General features: G+C 36.0%; 1 protein-coding gene across 3 annotated transcripts in view; it reads left to right on the forward strand.

The window, feature by feature from the left end:
- Tll1 (tolloid-like 1) overlaps positions 1-21,628 on the forward strand; it is a 201,182-nt gene that overhangs the window by 110,062 nt on the left and 69,492 nt on the right. For all 3 annotated transcript variants that reach the window (NM_001106081.2, XM_063275708.1, XM_039094815.2), the window contains 2 exon segments: positions 3,849-3,973; positions 10,480-10,595. In NM_001106081.2, coding sequence (NP_001099551.1) covers positions 3,849-3,973; positions 10,480-10,595 — 241 coding nt within the window.

The raw sequence follows: 21,628 nt of genomic DNA on the forward strand, positions 1-21,628 counted from the left end.
GGAAGGTGCTTCACTTTCAAGTAGTTTACAAGCATAGCCACCCAACTATCAGCTTAAAATGGTGTCAATAAGAACTAAATGTTTTAGCTTGAGTTGTTGGGTTTGGTTTTTCATGCACTTCATTCTAAAGCTTGTTCTACCAAGCGACTAGCTCCCAGGTAAGGAAGCTGGACTGAAAGCACTGAGTTCTTCTCTCTCCCCTTTGACTTGCTGATTCCCATTTTTCCATCACACACTCTTTTTCCCTTCACTATTTCTGTTCGCCTCTGTCCAGTTCACAGTTCATTCACATTTCAAACAGAGAACAAAGGTTAACTTTTTAAAAAATGAAAATGGAAATAACAGCGTACTATCAACACTTAAAACATGGAGGTATTCTAAATCTTCTTTTATTAAAAAAAATTAAACCTTAGCTTTATCAGGCATCAGCGCGAGGGGAGGCACTTGGTCTTGTGAAGGCTTGATTCCCCAGTGAAGGTAGTTGTAGGTAGGTGGTGAGGTGGGAGTGGGTGGGTAGGTGGGGGAGCACCCTCTTAGAGTTTAAGTGGTGGGGGGAAGGGATGGGGGCTTGTGGAGGGGAGACCAGGAAGGGGGACAACATTTGAAATAAAAAAATAATAAATAAATCAATGCCTTAAAAGGAATTGAGTGTTAACAGACCTTTGAAGTGTTCTCCCCTAAAGTGCGTATTATAGACACATTGATTCTCAGATATAACAACATCCAAATACTTACTGTTCCTGGAATTGGAGATTAAGTTTCGGTAAAAATACACCCAGAAATCTGGGCTGAAATTAAAGTTATAAAATTTTATTGTTTGGTTAGGAACTTGGAATTGATTTATGTTTTCCATAGAAACATAAAGAAATTGATTTGTGTAAGAAATTGATGTGTGGATCTCCATTCAGACAAGACTTATCTGTCAAGGCACCAAAACGAATTATTCAGAGTTAACCTGAAGTTTAAGTTTTGGGGATATGGGTTGTAGCCAAACAACCACAGAGCTTCTTTCTCTCCTTCCTAGATGACTTACCTTAAGTTTGAGTTGTCTGTCTACCATTATTCTGTCTCCTGTGCCTCTGATGCACTATTGCAGTCTTGCTGCCTGCAATCCCTGTCTCCCACACTGTCATAGCCTGTCAGCCTTGAGTAGCCACTGTTCCAAAGCTATCCTCTTCATCACGCTGCTGTGACTGTGCACACTTGCACAAGGTCAGACCAACTGAAATCCCAACATAGATTGGAAGAGTCCCACCCGTCCAGGGGAGCTTTTGACAATTGACAGCTACTGGGGACAGAGATGGTCAGTGCTTTTTTCCAGGAATCTGATAAGGTTGTCACAGTAGAGGAGATGGCCCTAAACCCATATCAGTTCTGATAGCACTAACTAGACTCCCTGAGAACATAAAACGGAGGGGGGAGTAGTGGGGGAAGATGTGGTAAGAGTTGGAATGGGGAGGAGGGAAGGGTGTGGATTTGGTCAAAGCACATTATATACCTGTATGAAATTCTCAATCAATAAAACCCCATTCTACAAATTTTCATAAGGAAATCCACATCTCTATTAATTAATCATCTTATTTAGCTATATAACAAAATGTTGCCCCTCCTGTTCCCCCATCCCCTCTCCCCTTTACCTCTGAGAGGGTGGAATTTTAAGAGGTTGTATCTTCCCATTAGAAAGATCGCTATCTCACTGACCTGATTCATAACATTTTAGTTTGAATCTATAAAGAGATTGCTTAGTGATCTATTTAAAGAAATTATTTTAGGAAATAACAATTCTGCCACCTCAAAAGTATTTGAAGTTACTGTTTTGTAAATGATGTCAACACTATATAAATAAAAATGTATCATTTCTTCCATTTTAAGTGTTAAATAGCACTAAATATATTCATTGTTATAAAATATATCGCCAGAACCTTTTCATATTCTAAAACAGAAATAGTGAATCTAGTAGACAACTCTGCTTCCTGTTTTTGTTTAACCTTCCAGCACTTTCAGTGCCCCTTTATCCTCAAATTCTATGAATTCAACTATTTTTGATACTTTTCTACCTGAAACCATATGCATTCACCTCTTTGTGATTGACACATGCCAGTCATTTAGAAATACTTTTAGGACTTATTGTAGCACAATTTACTTCCATGGTACTGATGAGCAATGCTATCATATTAGCTTAATAGTTTTGATAGATTACATATGTATATGATGTATGTGAGTTGCATGTGTATGTATGTGTGCTTGTGTGTATGTGTGGCATGTGTCTCTGTGTGGTGTGAGTCATGTGAATGTGTGCGTGTGTATATGTGTGTGTATGTGTGGGATGCAGATGTGTGTTTATGGTATGACTGTAGGTGTGTGTGTGTGTGTGTGTGTGTGTGTGTGTGTGTGTGTGTGTGTGCGTGCTTATCAGTGGACATTTGGGTTGCTAGGGCATTCGAGTTTTTCCACTTTCTAGTGACTGAAATAGAGCTGCCATGAACATGGTATACAGATATATCCCAGAGATGTTGCTTTCCATTCTTTCTCTGTCACCTGAAGAACCTGGAAGGCAGACTCACATGCTACTTTGACTCTTAGTTTTCTGAAGAATTCCACACTGAATTCCACAGGGACTACACAATTCTGCAGTCTCATCATGTGGGCACAAGGTTTGCTTCTTCCAGGGCCTCCCAAGTGCATATTGGTTTGTGTTCTCTAGATAGCAAGAGACTAATTGGCAGGGAGAAGACTCCAGGTTGTGTTTCTGATTGGTATCCTTCTGACCTTAGAACTGCTTTACATAGGGCAGGATGCTAGCATTATTAAGTTGCTGTTATAAATTCATGCCTAGAACTGTGCTTAATAACTCAAAGGAAAAGAATAAAATGGGGCTGAAGCTGATACCCTATGACCTGCAATTCATGTGCAATCTGTTCTCTGTCAAGTTTTGGAATAGAATAGCTCTACTCAAAATACCCTTATATTTTCATTAATTAGTTTAAAGGTTTTGTATAAAGTACATCCTATTTTTGTGTTTTATCTCCCTTAAAACTCCATTTGTACCCTCCTCCCAAGTTCTACCCTTTCAAAGACATTTCGTGTCCATTCACTGCTCCTTAGGAGTCATAAATGTTTGATATGCATTGCAAAGTCAGAATGCATCTTTAGTGCAATGCAGTCAGAATTTTAAACTATGTATATTAGGGAAAATAGTAACTTCTCACCACAACCTTGAATCCAAAAGAACTCAGTATCTGCAGCAAATAAATAAAATATATAAGCATCAATAAGGGCTTTTTTAAAAATTTGTTATTGATTTTGTCTTGAAAAATTGAATCATATGTATACATTTTATTTACATTGTTTTGTATAACTGGTTATGCTGTTTATTCTTATTCTTTCATTGTAAGCTGGAGTAACACTCAGAATCCAAAGACAGCCAGCTTCAGTTAGTAGTTTAGTTAAAATCGTACTTTAAACTTTGTTTCTTGCAATAAAATTTAGCAACCTCAAACCTGCACTGGCGGCTATTTTCTTCCTTTGTTAGAATTATTTTACAATCTGGTAGTCTAATGTATTCTTGTATCAGTAGGGGGATTAAAACAAAAGCCATAGTGTTATTTGTGGAGTATTGTTGAATAATCCTTATTTTGAAAGCATATAATACACATCTAAGGGAAAAATATGTAGCACAGACTTTCTGGAAGCAGCATGTTTGTGAGTTTTTCCTGCCCTGATTAGAGTGTTCTGAGAGCCCCATATCCCGCTCTAAGTTCGCACCGCCGTAACTGCTGATTGAATTTGGAAAACATGGCCCCTCTGCTTTTCATAGACGTAGGTGTGTTTTGCTTCTGCTTTTGCAGGGGGATGTTTTTAGACACAATACTCCCATCCCGTGATGATAATGGCATCCGTCCTGCAATTGGTCAACGGACCCGGTTAAGCAAAGGAGACATTGCACAAGCAAGAAAGCTGTATCGATGTCCAGGTACTACTCACCCTCATATGTCCCAGATCTTCTCCAGATAATCAGGCCTTGGCTTCCCCAACTGTTTACTTGTCTCTATTCTTGCAAATAGCAATGCATTTTTCAAATTGAGGGATTGTAAACAAGGACAAAGAGGACTGTCGAATAAGTAAAATTGTAAGCTGAAACAAACTGGTAGAAATCAAATTTCAAACATGGGCTACATTTTATTTCTCTTAAATTAATGGGGGGGTCACTAAATAGAACTATTATCATTATTAAATAGTCGGGCAATTTTTGTACTCTGTGCTGTGTCCTTGACAACATTAAGAATAGTTTCTCTTTCACAGTCAGATTCTGGGGGAGAAGGGCGTTTGGTGGGTAAGAGCACTTGCATCTCAAGCAGGAGGGCCTATCAGTCAGGTGTTCCTGTTACACTAAAATACCTTGTCTCAAGACGAGACAAGGTGGAAGGAGAGTGGCAGATGAAGATAGCTGGTGTCTTTCTCTTGGCTTCCTTATGTTTTCATGGGACAACGGCCCCCCACACTCATATGGGCACATCAAACAGACACTACCCCCAGCATCACATTTTGAGTGATCTGTATTTGAAAGACTGTCATCAATAGGAAATAAGTTAGTATCAATTAGAATGTTCTATTGGAATAATAAAAACAAATAGTGCTTGTTGGAATAGGAAAAAAAAACAAAAAATGACTTTGTAGCTCAAATTGGAAAATGTTTGGACTACGTGTACCTCTTATATATCTCCTCTCAGTCTGTGACATTGTCATATAAGCCTGCTTGATGCTTAGAAAGCTTTCCTCAGACTTGAAGGATATTCCTTCACCCCAGTACAGATTTGACAAACATACTTCTGGAAATTGGGATAATTATTAGACATACAGATGGTCACATAGCTAGATAGAAAAGTTTCAATGTGCAGTTGTAGCAATATTTTTTTTAGAATTTGAGGATAAAATAGATATATTAATCAAAATTTTAGGATAATACAATTTAAAGGCCTTCTGTATTGTAAGCTATTAGTAGCTCTCACATGAAGTCTGCTTGGATACTTCATTTTAGGAGTTAGTCATGAACACTTTCATTCTAAGACGTAAGAGAGTACAAGCTGGTTCATTTGCAAAAATTAAAATGCATTCATGGACATATGGCTTAGACTCTTTGAGTACATTAAAACCTAGAGTACAATATAAAGGGGAAACAACGTAGAATACGAGCTGGAAAACATTAATTGGTTGAATAAACCCAGGGAATGGATAGGAAGTTTATGATTCATTACCGGTGAGGATATTATCTGACTTGAGACAATATATTTTATTGGACCTTTTCTAAGACAAGAGATTTCATTCATCGAAAGCAAGTTTTCCATGGAAATACTTTAAGAATATTCCTTAAATTTTAATTGTAATAAAGTTCTTAAAATATAAGCCTATTAAATGTTCAAAAGATTTACATAGTTTCAATTTAAATGTGTACATAAAACCTTGTACATCTTTTCTGCTCATTGTCTTATACATATTTATTATTCAATAAATGATCAATAATTTAATTTTTGAAATCTAACAGAGAAATGTTTTGGAAAAACCCAGTAGATGTTTAAAGCATTGTAATACAATGTATTGAAAGATATAAGTTATAAAAAGTAATTCTTGTTGATATGTTTTCTATTTTCTATATTTAAAGTTTTTATTTATTCTTATCTTGTACTATAATCTTGACTGCGGTTTCCCCTCCTTCCACTTGTCTCAGTCCCACCCCATCTGTTCTCTCCTCTAGATCTACTCCCTCCCACCTCCCTCTTTAAAAAAGCACAAGATATAATAAGATGAACTCAGTAGGTAAGAAAGGGTCCCAAGAGCAGGCAAAAGAGTCAGAGACCCCTACTCCCAAGATCAGGAGTTTCCCCACAAACCTCAAGCCAACAGCCATATCATTTATGCTAAGGCACTAGCACAGACCCATGCAGGATCCCCAATTGCTGCTTTAGTCTCTGAAACTCCATGATTCTCCTTACTTGATTTTGTAGACTGAAAAGTGAATTGCTCCTTACAGCTCTTGCATCACAAGAAACAAAACTTGTCATTTGCATGATCCTACTGACAGCCTGTTCTCACTCTTTTTAAAAATTATGTTTGTGAATAAAGTAATTAAAAATTGGCTAATTTTTATGCCAATATTTTTTCCTATCGGTTAACCTCCAAAGATCTATTAGGTCTGTAATGTAGGTGTGTTTGTAAGTCTGACTTAATGTTACAGAGCAATTTTGTTGAGTTTAAAAATGCTTGAAGTGACTCCTAGTCGGGGAAAGTGGATAGTTGGATATACAAGGCTGTGGCTTTTATGCTCTTTAATAATTATATCCTTTTCCAAAGGGCTAAGTTCCTAGTATGATGGCTGTAAATACTGATTCTTCCTCCTAGACAATGCAGACTATAGTTTAAATTATTTAAAATATAGTCTATACAATGTACATATTGTTAATTTCTTTAAATCAATCTTAACTAATTTTATAAGAATGTATATTTATTCCATGCCTTGTAATTCATTCTAATATTTACAAATACACACTCTTACACAAACACACACATACACATGGACACACACACATACACATGCACACACACATACACACACACACACACACACAGGTGCACGCACACAAGCACTAGTGTGTGTGGTTTCAATTGCCTCTTGTATAGTCATTCCATTTTTGTCATGGAGAAGTTTAAGGTAACAGCAGAATTTGATTTTTAAGGTTCTATTAAAAGGATAACTTTCTTAGAGTTTAGAATTGTTTTCAATCCAATTTCTTGCTATTAACTTTAAAGACAAGTGAAGAGTCTTCTTTTTATTATTGTGTGGAAACATACAGGTGATTCTTTTCAGCTGAAGGATTCTGTTGATAAAAACACTCACTTTTGGCCGTTTAATAGAGCCTGATAAGGCCTGAGAGAGGAGAGGGTAGGACTGTTCAACCGTGGTATTCTGGGCTCTGCTCCCGAAAGACCAAAGGGCTTATTAATTTTTTAAGCACCGATAATTCTTAAAGGACACCCAATAATCCCAACTACTATTATTAGTCCTTGTATCTTCTATACTGTCTGGATAACAAATTACCTACTTAGAGCTGGATAATTAATTCTCTGTAGCTAATCTTCATCTTACCTTTATCCCAGTATTGTTAGTTGGTTCATAAAGGAAGTCTGTTTAGTACATGTGGCTTACAGCATATCTGACCTTAATAGATTATGCATTGTTTTCTTATTGCTTCTCTTCTGAGCCCTTTACGTTATAATTCTCACATTTTCATATATTTCCCTTCATTCCTGTAATGTTAGGGTTATCTTATTTTCCTTCTAGATGATTAGTTGAACTCTTCTGTTATAGACCCTGAATTTTGTATGTATTTTGTCTTTATTTATTTTTGCAATCCTGTAAAAGCTTTGCTCATAAGTATTTGGCGTTTACACCAACTAGCAACATTGATATTTTCTCAGTAAATCTTCCTAAATTAAGTCTTCAAAGTATTTAACTCTCTGTTGCTATAACAAGTACTTCAGATAGTCATGTAATGAAGATTTAAAAAGTTAACCTGCAACACTGAAGCTCCAGCTGGTGGTCAGTTAGCCCCATTGTTTTTAGGCTGGTGGTAGAGCAACTCATCCTAGCAAAGTGTGAGAGACAGCAGACCTGCTGCCCATAGGAAGGAACTGGGATCCCATCCCCCTTTCCCTGCTTTGAAAGTCTTCTCTGAGGCTTTACTGATTCAGGGTCTGACCATTTTCCAATAGGAGTACCTTTACCATAGGAACCTTTGAGAAAATACTCTATCCTGAACCAAAGCACCGAGGAAAAGAGCAAAGTTAAGAAAAATTTAAAGTAGGTGTCTAAAGTAGGTTTTGAATATTTGAGTCTCTTTTATCATTTGAGAAGGCCTATGCATTCGCATATTAATACACATATATAACTAACATGTGTCAACAAATTTATGTTTTTAGGTTTGTATGTAAATAGCACACAGATATAGGTGGGGGTATTTAAGGATTAAACCATGTCATTCACCCTAACAAAACAACCCTTTAGAATTTGATGATCGAAGTAGGTGGTTTTTCAGGCAAGAAAATTGATTAAAGCTTTTGAGACTTGCTATTACTTTGTGATTACTGAGTAACAGCATTGGAATTAAGGTTGCCCTCTCATTCCGATATTTGCTATTAATGAACAAGCATTTGAATTAATCATGCCATCTGCCCTTCTTAGGTAACCCCCATCCCTTTCATTGAATGACGCTGCTTTGAGACAGGATACCACTCTGTACCTCAGGCTGGCCTTCAACTCAAGGCAACTTTCCTACCTCAGGCTCTAGAGGGATGAGATTGCAGATGGGAGCCAACAAATCCAGCCAAAATTTGATTTTTATATTTGAGCAGAAATCAATCAGTGTGCAGTAGGTTGAGACTGTGAAACAGAGACAGCTGAGTTTACTGAGAAAAACAAATTCAAATGCTCACTAAAGCTTCATTTGAAATGTTTTTACATTTTTACAGTGCAATTTGACTGTAATTTATAGAGTGATACTTTTTAAATTATGTTATATTTTTGGCTTACAATTTAGAGAATCTAGTTTTAGTTGAAACACAATAGTTTGTATGTATTTGTGAATCAAACATTTTATTGTTTAATTCTATTATAGCAAATATAGCGTAATCTTCACTTTGCCTAATAGAGGCTTTGATTCTCACAGAATTTGTTTATAAATAGTGGAAAAATATATTTTTTCCATAAAACACTTTTAGATCCCCAGTTGTTATTTAACATCTAAACACATCTTTCTTACAAGCATGCGGTCTAATGTTAGTAGATTTTCTAAGTCTCCTTGCAATGTATCAAGGACCTTAAGTGGTTCAGTAACTGTGCTAAATTATTTGCTTCTGACCTTGGGCATTTTCATTTTCTTCTATAATTCCTTTATCTGTCTGGCTCATCAGAATAAGCATCACTCATTCCTACTTTAGATTTACTTTGTTGTGCAAACCTAGTGTCTGTTTTGCTGATGATATAAATATTTATATCATCCCAGACTGTTTTTATAGCTCTGTTTTACGTTTCCAGAGTCGTTATCTTTCTTTATTTAACACAAGATATGCAGAGTCATTTATAATTTATTGAGTATTTGAGGAGATGAGAGTTCACATGCCGTGTGTTATGCCTCCTCGGATCCAGGAAATGTCTCATTTTTGAGTGCTATACCTTTTACGGGGAAGACAGCGTCTTTTAGACAATTGAATGAAGGTTGTGAAAACTGCAGTGCGGAAGAAATTCTCAAAGACAGAAATCCAGCTAGGTACATAGGGTGCATAACGTATCCCTTGCAAAAGTTACAGGAAAACAAACGGAATTGTGTCCATTGGCCTACAGCAAGCATGAAAAGCATGTAGCTTACAAATTGTAATTTCAGGTCACTGATACCTTTCCCCAAAGAATAGCTAGGAAAGTGAAAACTATACAATCCCCCTTCTAGAAATTTCTACATATGAGTAGAGAAAAGAAAACAGAGAAACCACTTGAATAGAACATTCTAGAAAAATGGGTGTTTTTTTTAAAAAGATATTTTTTTTATTTTTAAGTTATGTGTATGAATGTTTTCCTATATGGATGTCTGTGCATGTGAGTGCCTGGCACTCACAAAGGTCAGATGGGAGTATCAAACTGGAGATCAGAGGGTGTTAGGGCCCTAGATTCTGGGGACTAAACCTATGTCCTTTGCAAGAGTAACAAGTATTAAGCTTTAGCCATCACTCCTGCCTCTCAATGTTTTTCTATTTATGTATTTATGTATTTATGTATTTATTTATTTATTTATTTATTGGCTTTCTTATTTTGAATCATTGTATATTTCATTTTGATATTGCCTTTATTAGATTTGTATTAGTCAACATGTATGACTTTTTAAATGTTAAAGTAGTGCGTAACTTTACTTAGAAATTACTATTTAAATTTGCCACACACCACTGATAATATATAGGTTTCATTCACATTGATTATCTTAGTAGAAAAGAAAGGAATGTTTCTCAGGAATTCAGGAACTCAGAAGTAGGTCTTTTCTAGCCTGAATGAGTATGGATGTCCTTGAAATTACCTACTGTAATAATGAATGAGAAAACTTTCCATGAAGGCAACTTTATACATGCTAAATTATTTATCACCTTTTGTCTTTCATAGTTATCTTTAGTGGCCCCAGAAAGCATACTGAAATTCCCTAAGAGAGACATAAAAAGAAATTCATTTGAAGGGTAGTCACTGTCTGGCGTGGGACATGGTGGTACATACCTGAAGTCCCCAGACTCAGGGGACTTCGATATGGGATATAGATTCAGCACTAGTTACAAAATGAGCCTAAGAAAGAAGAAATAAAAGCACATGAAGCACATATTGCTATCTCTCTATTATGTTCATGCCTTTCATAATGATTAGTAAATAATTTCATGCCTTTTCCCCTTCAGCATGTGGAGAAACCCTACAAGAATCCAGTGGCAACCTTTCTTCCCCAGGATTCCCAAATGGCTATCCTTCCTATACACACTGCATCTGGAGAGTGTCTGTGACCCCGGGAGAAAAGGTAGTTGATACCTGAGGAGTTCTTCAGTCTCCTCTAAGCAAAGCATTTCACTAGTTTTAAGTTACACTTTTCTTATTGTTTATTTACCATTGTTGTTCCTTAGTATTATTTTGCTATGTTGTAGATTGAACCCTGGGCCTCAAATATGCTAGGCAAATGCTTTACCAGTGAGCTACACCTACAGCCACACCTACAGCTACATCTACACCTATAGTTACACCTACACCTATAGCTATAGCTACACTTACAGCTATTCCTATAACTACACCTACACCTACAGCTATGACTGCACCTACAGCTACAGCTACAGATACACTATAGACATACCTACACCTACAACTATAGCAATAATTACAGCTACAGCTACACCTAAACCCATAGCTACACCTACACCTACATCTACAACTGTAGTTACACCTACACCTACAGCTACAGCTACAGCTACACCTATAACTACAGCTATACCTACAGGTACACCTGCACCTATAGCTATGCCTATACCTACATCTACATCTACATCTACATCTACAGCTACAGCTACAGCTACAGCTACAGCTACAGCTACAGCTACAGCTACAGCTACAGCTACAGCTACTGCTTCCCTTTGCTTTCTGTTTTAAGCTGGAATCTTTATTAGTTGCCAACCTGTCTTTAGTCAAACTTTGTAGCCCAGACTGGGCTTTAATTTATAGTCCCTCTGCCTTTGTCTCTCATGCAGCTGGGACTATGAGTGGGATTGGATTATTAAGCCTGGGTTTTATTTTTGTTTCATTATTCAAATATTTAAGTAAAATGGAAATGGCTTAGATTTGGATTTTTTGAAAGCCTTGGTTTAAAACATTTTTGAATGGTTTGAAATGGTTGATGCAATATTCATCATATAATATGACACAAGTTTACTGGAAAAACATCAGAAAGACAAATCCCTGTACTTTAACATGTAAAAGTATATATACACAAATGTTCAAATTAGCCAAGAATAAATCATAAGGAATCGTAGAAGGTATTTGGAACTATAGTCTAATAAATGTTTTGAATACCAAGCCTGTAAATGCCATGAAAATAGTAATTATGAGGAAGTTAACAGAGCTAAGTATTTGCAATAGGAAACAGAATGGCCATGATAGACTCAGCTCATAGCCATAGAAATATATAGAAGAAAAAGCATGGAATGAAATAAAAATTACAAGAGAAGCAAAAATATAGATGAATAAAGTCAAAGTCAAATTACAGAAAGGTTAGACAAAGTTCCAAGTAGTAATAGACAATAGACAGAAAGAGATCAAGAAAATTTGATGATGGAGAAAACAACTGGTTAGTATTTCTTGAAAGTGATTATTATAATCCCAGGATTTGGAGATTAAATGAGCATAAATGTGTATTTTGGACATTGAATCCACACTTAAACTGAGTAACCATGGCTATTTTTAATACATGTTTTTCATCAAGGAAATTTCAGGTTGAAATGGCCTCTGTGAGAACCTCCCAATAATTATTATCTATGGATAGACAAAAAAGACATATTATCTACACGGAAACAAAACCTTGACACCAATATTAATATAGACAGTGAAGAAAGGAATTTATATTCTCCCAAATCACATGAAACCAGAGGCATAAAATCCCATAGTAGTTACCAAACAAATTCAGATGCTTGTATGTGTTTGACTATATATTTGTGCATATATATGTACTCTGTGCACACAACCCATTAAATATGTATTTTGACAATTCTGTTACCAGCTGTAAAACAACAGTAAATATTGATCAATTAAGGCAGAGAAGATACTTATTATTTATTATTGCAAATTCTACTCTAATTAAGGAATTTAAAATTTATTTCTTTTCAGATAGGTAAGAACCAAACCAAAACAAACCTATAGTTTTCTTTTTTCATTTTTTTCAGTATTGTTCTTGGGAAATATTAAGGCAAAAGAGTAAAAATAACACTTAAGTTCAAAAAGAAAGACTAGCAGTCTTCATTTTATTAATTGTGTTATGTTATTGCATTAAAAGCAATAGGTGAGAAATAGAATCAATGACTTCATTGACTTCTGGTTCTATGTTAAAAACAAACATTGCCTGTATTTGTCATAATAATGTCTATCCATATTAGCATTAACAAGTATATATATATATGTATATATATATATGTTAATCTTGGGTTTTCCAAGTTATTGTTTGAATTTGACTCTTTATTCACATGGAATGACTGTCAGCACACCCATTAGCCCTAGTGTAACACTGAGTTACTGAGGATTACATACTGGTTCTTCTTAGAGATGTTTGATGTTTTAAGTAAAAGCATGAATACAAAGTTGCACAGGGTCTAGTGATATTTACAGAAAAAATCTTTGAAAAGGGTACTTACGAAAAAATTTTACTCGCAGAAATTATTGATTGGTTACATGAATAACCGTATAGTTCCTATAGCTTTTCATAATTTAAGACTTATGTGCCTATTGAAATACTGTGATATGTTTTGTCATTTTCTGTACAGGTAACTTTAACAAGTCCCTTCTGTGTTGTGAAAAACATGCTTACGATTATTTTCTTAGTGACTTTTGGGGACAGATTTGCCAAGTAGCTGTGGTGGGCATTCACTATTTAGCACAGGCTAGCCTTGATGTCATGGTAACCCTCTTGCCTCTGCCTTCCAAATGATACAATTATTTGTGTGAATCATCAAACTTACTATGGTTTTAAAAACAAGATCTTGTTGAATTCAAAAACATTTGAAGCAACAGTAATAAAGTTACTTCAAATTACAACAAGAAGTAACTGATATTACACCTCCAATTCTGTTGAAAGTCTTTATACCACTAGTATTTAAAACTAATTCACTGCTCTTGTATAATTACCAATAAAAGTATTTTTCAAAATACTCCCAGAAGAAATCAACAATGTATCATCTTTTCTCTTATTGTTCTTTACATTATTTATGATAATGGTGAATACGTTAAGTTGTTATAAGTTAGCAATGAAGAGAATTAATTCATTCCAGAACTTGTGTGTCTTGTTTTATTATAATATGTGATTCTATGCCTTCTAGACTTCTAAGATTATAGCAGTCATATTGAATTTATATTTTTTCAGTACAAACAATGGAGACTCTCGAGTCCTCTTCACCTTATTCTAATCAACCAGTCATCTTGTATTTCTGTCGTTATTATTTCTAATTATTTTATCTCATTATTTTTCTCAACCTGAAATTATTTTTTACCAGCATTTCACTTCTAATTATAAAGTATCCTTTTAGTATTCTTTTCTTATAATTCTCTTTTATTCTTCATGGCAAAATAATTTCTGACTGATGTGACCTTGGGAGAGACCAATATTTACAAAGAATAATCTCTGCACTGGTAGTATATTCTGCTAAGTGATGCATGCAATATTTTGTTCATCAGTCTTTTAATTATACAGCTAATATTCTCTGCTGTTGTTTTCAGCCTATTTGATAATACAGACTTGTGCCACTATTTGTCATTATTCTATACTTGTCTCAACTGCACTTTACACTTTTACCTTTTGATTTTCTTCAAGTGAAGTAATCTCATTTTCTTTTTAATATATTATAAATATACAGTTTTCACCAAATTCATGAAGAATATGTACTTCTAAACCTGATTCCAATAGATTTTTTTTGTGTGTTAAACAAACCAATATATTTTTCTAAAGTTTATTTAAGATGTAAGATGTTAGCAAAAAGAAGGTAATACTGGCTAAAATGTCAGTGTTGCTAAGCAAATTATATCTGAATCTTGTACACAAGCATGAGAAGCTTCTGGATCCTATAAGCAACTTCTTATATCAATGGAGTCACATGGCCTGATGCCATTGGCCACATCTGATACATCCATATTATAAGGAACATGTTTACCTAAATTTGAAATTCTGAAATAATTTGTAACAATGTGTGAAAATTAGAATTTTATATTGTATCATTCTCCTGAAGAGATGTGATCCTTCCAATTCAAAGAAAAGTACCTACCACTTGAATTAGAAATTTAAAAAAGTACTTATTTGCTTATGTTTTAAAATAAAAATATAAATTAAAATATACATGAATAGCACAGAGGCTCAAAAGAATGTCGGTGTAAATCAAACACCAAATTTGTTTTTGTAAAACAACCCACAGTGAGGATGAGCCCTACAGAAGCAGAGCAGCAGAAACCCTTCTGAGTTTCAAGTGCAGCTCCTTACGTAGTCACCATGACGTCACTGGCTGTCAGTCTGTGAAGGAGATGCCCTCAAACTAATGCTGGTGTCTCACATTTCAGTCCAAACCTTCACCGATAGAATAGAATTGTATTATCAAGTGATGGGCAGGTTTCAAATTCTAGGAAGAAATAATTGTGGTTAGCTCTAGGGAGACATTTGGGAACTTGTACTACCTCTAAATTATATATTTGCAGTTTCAGCAACAACACTTCTTAGAACATTGAACTGGGTGCATTATGATAATAAAAAAACTTGGGAAGGAAACATGAATGTGGAAAAACACTTATAGTGTGATGTGAAAATGAAATTGCAAGTTAAACATCATATATCTAAATGTGTCAACTTTTGAATTGCATGCACCAAATACAAAATTATAGATGGTTGGATAGTTCACTATAAGAAGCTCATAAATAGATTTTATTTTGTTCCTTTTCATTTTCTCTAATACATATATGTTATTTTCAGATGAGAAAATATTTATTTTTAAAATAAGGTCATAATTACAAAAGAATGTGAAGATTACTTACTAAATCAGGACTATACACTTATAGATTTGTAAGATGGCAAGTTGGATTTTATGGACATTTCTCACAATCAAAACCAAAGGCCATCAGTTCACTACTATATGTTCTAAGACTCCAGTCTCCCAAGCTAAAGAGATTCCAATTCGGTCTAAGACTATTCTTGGTGTTTTAATAGCTAAGCATGCATGTCTCAGAAATTCAACTGTGGTGACCAGGCAGAAAGTATTGATCTACCTGTCACTTACAATAGATTGACCTTTGAACAAGGGCAGATTGCTTATGTCTCAAATGGAGTTAGAATACTCTCCCATTTTTGTTCAGTATAACACATTTAAAAGCTGTCATTCAAGTGTCCTCTTTTCACAAACATTTATTTTTAATTACTTGTCTATGCTCTATCCATCACGATGATTCACAATCTATCATCTTTATTGCCAAAATATGGAAAGTGAGCTGTGTGTGTGTGTGTGTGTGTGTGTGTGTGTGTGTGTGTGTATGATCCTACTCAAGTAGATGTATGTTCTGATATGTAAAATAAATATTTGATTTCAATAACGATAAAATCTTGTAACCCAGTAATATCATTGCCCCATTTTGGGAAATATCAGAGGAAATAACAATGCAACTTCTTGTGTGTGTATAGTAGTTCTCAGATCTCACTGGGGGTCTGAAGATGACTGAATCAATGGTGGTATTTCATCAAGACTGGAAGAGTTACAAGGAATGGGAAAGAGGCAAGAGGAATCTAGGCGCACCTGTGGATACTTTCAGGAATTGATGTTAACACTGGGCAGCTTTGTAGAGGCACAAAAGCTAGTAATAAATAGGAGATCTTTAGTTAGAAATAAACATGCTTGAGATTATAAATATGAGTCAGCCAAAAGGCATCAGAGATTTTGAAACTTTGACACATAAACTGATGGTAGCCAGAGTTTCCTAAAATTTATATGGTCACAGAGCACAGAAAATATTCTAGATGCATGAAAGTTAAAAACAAAAGGGCAGTAAGTTTGGAAGTGTTTGTGTCAGCTAGGAAATGAAGAGTATTTCCATGTCGAAGGTTTATGGTGAGTCAATGTGTTTAGAGCTTCCATAGTACATGGAAGTTGTTGAGTAGCTAGAGAAAGAAAGAGAATTCTGGTAACGGTGACATGAAGAAAACTGCCAATATCAACCAACTAGACACCCCTGAACTCCCAGGGACTAAATCACCAACAAAAGAGTACACACGGAGTGATCCATGGCTCCAGCCACATATGTAGCAGAAGATGGCCTTGTCTGGCATCAGTGAGAGGAGAGGCCCGTGGTCCTGTGAAGGCTTGATGCCCAGTGTAGGGGAATGCCAGGGTGGGGAGGCAGGAGGGAGTGTGTGGTTGGGTGCATGGATGTGCACCCTCATAGAAGCAGGGTAAGGGGGATTGGGATTGAGAGTTTCTGGAGGGGAAACCAGGAAAGGGGAAAACATTAGAAATTTAAATAAAGAATATATCCAATAAGAGAAAATAAAGAAAAAAGAAAACAAAAGATTGTATGACTAAAATTTACCAATAGTCAGATAGGAACACAGCAGATTTTGATATAATATACATATCAAAGGTTGCATGTAGTATATATATATACATATATATATTATATTGTATATCTATGTATTATATTATATATGGATTTGTATTTACTATATTATATATTTATTACTATATTATACACATATGATATATCAGTAAATTATATGGACATATGTATACACATTTAGATAATAGACATATGTCTATTTGTTATATAGATACATATACATTATAGGTGTATATGTGATTTGAATTACATCTACATGGGATATAGCTATGTGCCTATAACTATAAAAGATGGTCAAATGAAAGGAGCCAAAACCATCGATGGAAAAAAGATAGCATTTTCAGCAAATGGTGCTGGTTCAACTGGAGGGCAACATGTAGAAGAATGCAGATCGATCCATGCTTATCACCCTGTACAAAGCTTAAGTCCAAGTGGATCAAGGACCTCCACATCAAACCAGACACACTCAAACTAATAGAAGAAAAACTAGGGAAGCATCTGGAACACATGGGCACTGGAAAAAATTTCCTGAACAAAACACCAATGGCTCATGCTCTAAGATCAAGAATCGACAAATGGGATCTCATAAAACTGCAAAGCTTCTGTAAGGCAAAGGACACTGTGGTTAGGACAAAACGGCAACCAACAGATTGGGAAAAGATCTTTACCAATCCTACAACAGATAGAGGCCTTATATCCAAAATATACAAAGAACTCAAGAAGTTAGACCGCAGGGAAACCAATAACCCTATTAAAAAATGGGGTTCAGAGCTAAACAAAGAATTCACAGCTGAGGAATGCCGAATGGCTGAGAAACACCTAAAGAAATGTTCAACATCTTTAGTCATAAGGGAAATGCAAATCAAAACAACCCTGAGATTTCACCTCACACCAGTGCGTTTGGCTAAGATCAAAAACTCAGGTGACAGCAGATGCTGGCGAGGATGTGGAGAAAGAGGAACACTCCTCCATTGTTGGTGGGATTGCAGACTGGTAAAACCATTCTGGAAATCAGTCTGGAGGTTCCTCAGAAAATTGGACCTTGAACTGCCTGAGGATCCAGCTATACCTCTCTTGGGCATATACCCAAAAGATGCCTCAACATATAAAAGAGACACGTGCTCCACTATGTTCATCGCAGCCTTATTTATAATAGCCAGAAAATGGAAAGAACCCAGATGCCCTTCAACAGAGGAATGGATACAGAAAATGTGGTACATCTACACAATGGAATATTACTCAGCTATCAAAAACAACGAGTTTATGAAATTCGTAGGCAAATGGTTGGAACTGGAAAATATCATCCTGAGTGAGCTAACCCAATCACATAAAGACATACATGGTATGCACTCATTGATAAGTGGCTATTAGCCCAAATGCTTGAATTACCCTAGATCCCTAGAACAAACGAAACTCAAGACGGATGATCAAAATGTGAATGCTTCACTCCTTCTTTAAATGAGGAAAAAGAATACCCTTGGCAGGGAAGGGAGAGGCAAAGATTAAAACAGAGACTGAAGGAACACCCATTCAGAGCCTGCCCCACATGTGGCCCATACATATACAGCCACCCAATTAGACAAGATGGATGAAGCAAAGAAGTGCAGACCGACAGGAGCCGGATGTAGATCGCTCCTGAGAGACACAGCCAGAATACAGCAAATACAGAGGCGAATGCCAGCAGCAAACCACTGAACTGAGAATAGGTCCCCTGTTGAAGGAATCAGAGAAAGAACTGGAAGAGCTTGAAGGGGCTCGAGACCCCAAAAGTACAACAATGCCAAGCAACCAGAGCTTCCAGGGACTAAGCCACTACCTAAAGACTATACATGGACTGACCCTGGACTCTGACCCCATAGGTAGCAATGAATATCCTAGTAAGAGCACCAGTGGAAGGGGAAGCCCTGGGTCCTGCTAAGACTGAACCCCCAGTGAACTAGTCTATGGGGGGAGGGCGGCAATGGGGGGAGGGTTGGGAGGGGAACACCCATAAGGAAGGGGAGGGGGGAGGGGGATTTTGCCCGGAAACCGGGAAAGGGAATAACACTCGAAATGTATATAAGAAATACTCAAGTTAATAAAAATAAATAAATAAAAAAAAAGGAAAAAGAAATCTAAAAAAAAAAAAAAAGATGGTCAAATGTTTATTGTGCCATAGTATTTTTTCAACTGTAGAAATATTTTTAGTGATATAAATGTCACTTTACTAAAATGTGATATAATTTTCCTTTGACATTATATTCACTATGATAATGATTGAGCACATTTCGTTGTGTTGAAATACACTGTAAAAAAATTAAACTGATTTCTTCTGTTTTCTGTTTTGTTTTTTGAGTAATCCTGATGCTTTCTCATGATAAAGATATGACATTATTCTCTCTTGATAACTGTGAATAATCAAGAAATAAATTTTCCATAAGAACACATAACAAAAGAAAAAGACTGTCCTTAATATTAACCAGGCAAAATTGATCAAAAATTCAAAATGCAAACACTATTACATACTTTTAAGTAGAAGAATTCCTTTGGCAATTTAATCCCCACTTTTCTATCTGTCTGCCATATAATTGCACTCTAAGAGAAGTTTGACTACTTGGGGTCATCTAACCTATAAGGCAGACACTTCAATGAAGGTTCCAAGGTTTCTCATCAATTCTTGAGTTCTTTTATATCGCACATCGTAATTGGATGGTTTTCCTATGGAACTTTAAAATAAATATCTTTTTAAAAGATATACACCCTGCTTAGTTGATTCAGAGAGCTGCATTCTCCTGGTGTCCTCCATTCCCTTTGACTCCTATAACCTTTCCTCCCTCTCCTCCACTGGGTTCCCCATATTTGAGGTTAGGGACTTAATGGAGCTCTCTGGTTTAGACTCTGATTCTTTGTAATGACTTTCTGTTGGTCTCTCTACCAGCTCCCATCTGCTGCCGGAGGAAGCAGCTCTTTTGAATAGACAAGGTACTGATCTCTGAGTATAGCAGAATACCATTAGGGCTATTTTATTTATTTTTTTGTTTTATTATTTGTGTTGACCAATAGTGCTTGGCTCTACCCTTGTTTTCAAAGCTTATGTTAAGATGGATGTTTGAGTATTACAATGACCATGGTTTACACATGCACAATTCACAGAGCTCAGGGGTTGTCTTCTTGATTTTTCTTCATGGCCTACAACTGAAAGCTTTGCAATCTAATCACGGGAATGTAAGTTTGATTTGATGACATCCTACTCAAAAGGTTTCAACATTTGAAAATTTAAGTAAACTAAAAATCTGAGAAGATAGGATTTGACCTTGAACCCAGGTCTTTTGATGTACTATAATGAACAGCTTGTAATTTCAGAGGATAGAATACTTTCCCTGTTGTTCAAAGCAAGTTTTGATATAATGTTAATGTTCGATAGCTTCTGGATTACAAAGGACATGCAACTGGTAGCTATATCTTTATAGGTTTGCCATAAATATTCATTTCTGACAATACAGTGCCCAAAGTGCACAGACAATATTGTAGAGAATTGTTACAACTTTTCATTTGTAGAAATGAGCTGCAGATAGAATTTGTCTGTAGAATGGTTTACTGGTTTATTTGTGGCTTCAGAACTCGATTGCTGAGGAAAATCCTGTAGCCAACGAATGTAATGCATTAGATTTCCCTAGGTTTCCTCTGACCAGAGTTCAGTAATCTATTGTATTCTGCTACTTTTGATTCTAATATCTTTTTCCAAAAGCCATTAAATAACACCAACCAAATGGACTTGGTATATATGTTCCCTCTCCTTGTCTCTGAAAGGTGCCAATGCTATTGGAATTGGCCTTTTAACAGTGCCGTGGAATTTGCGTAACTGATCAGCATTGTCTTGATTGTGCTGACACTGATTCTTGCTCTGGAGACTTGCAGACGTCCAGACCCTCGGACAGCTGATCTGCCTTTCTTCAAGATTCTTCACTCCGCTGCACGGTCAAACAGAGTCTTTAAGGAGCAAACTCAGCTGCAAGTCTATCACTCAGACTTTGCAACTGAATCTCCTCACAGACCAGGAAACTGGAGAGCTTCCTCCCTGCTTTGTCTCCATTTGTGTTTCGAGGGAGCTGTAATTAATTTCAAATTGATGCTTATTACCACCCGGAATGAAATGCTTCTAATGCAGCATTCATTTATTATTCTTTGATAGGAGCAATATGTTTATATAAACTAGTATAATAGAAAACAAAACCTGTGTTTACCAAGTGCTTTTGATGTGTAATTCAACTCGGAATTCTTATAGCAGCATTACTCAAAGGCCAGGATTTTACCTCCATAGTCACAGTCCCAAAATTTGATTTAGGAAACCTATCTTTATTACATTTTCTACTTCTAAAGGATTCTGTGTTTCATATTAGTGTCAGGCCGGTTTTGTTCCTCCATGGTTCTTGGAGCTTAAACTAGAAGATTAAAAACAAGATAGGAAACTCTTCTGTTCAGAATTATCCTTTTGTCTAGCTCTGTGTGTGTCTGTGTGTGTGTGGGGAGGGAGGGTCTATGATTTTATGTATTAACTGTTTCTTAGCAGTCCAGCCACATCATTTTCAGTTTGGGTTGATGGTGATGATAAATGTATTTCCAGTTTAGCTGATTTCTTTTCCTCCTTTAGGAGGCAAATTAAAACTACTTGCACACGATTGTAAAATTTCCCCGTTTAAGAGATGCCACCCAGGAACTTCAGTTATCTTCTTTGTG

The sequence above is a fragment of the Rattus norvegicus genome, chromosome 16 (genome assembly GCF_036323735.1).
Source record: "Rattus norvegicus strain BN/NHsdMcwi chromosome 16, GRCr8, whole genome shotgun sequence".
Classification (NCBI taxonomy): Eukaryota; Metazoa; Chordata; class Mammalia; order Rodentia; family Muridae; genus Rattus; species Rattus norvegicus.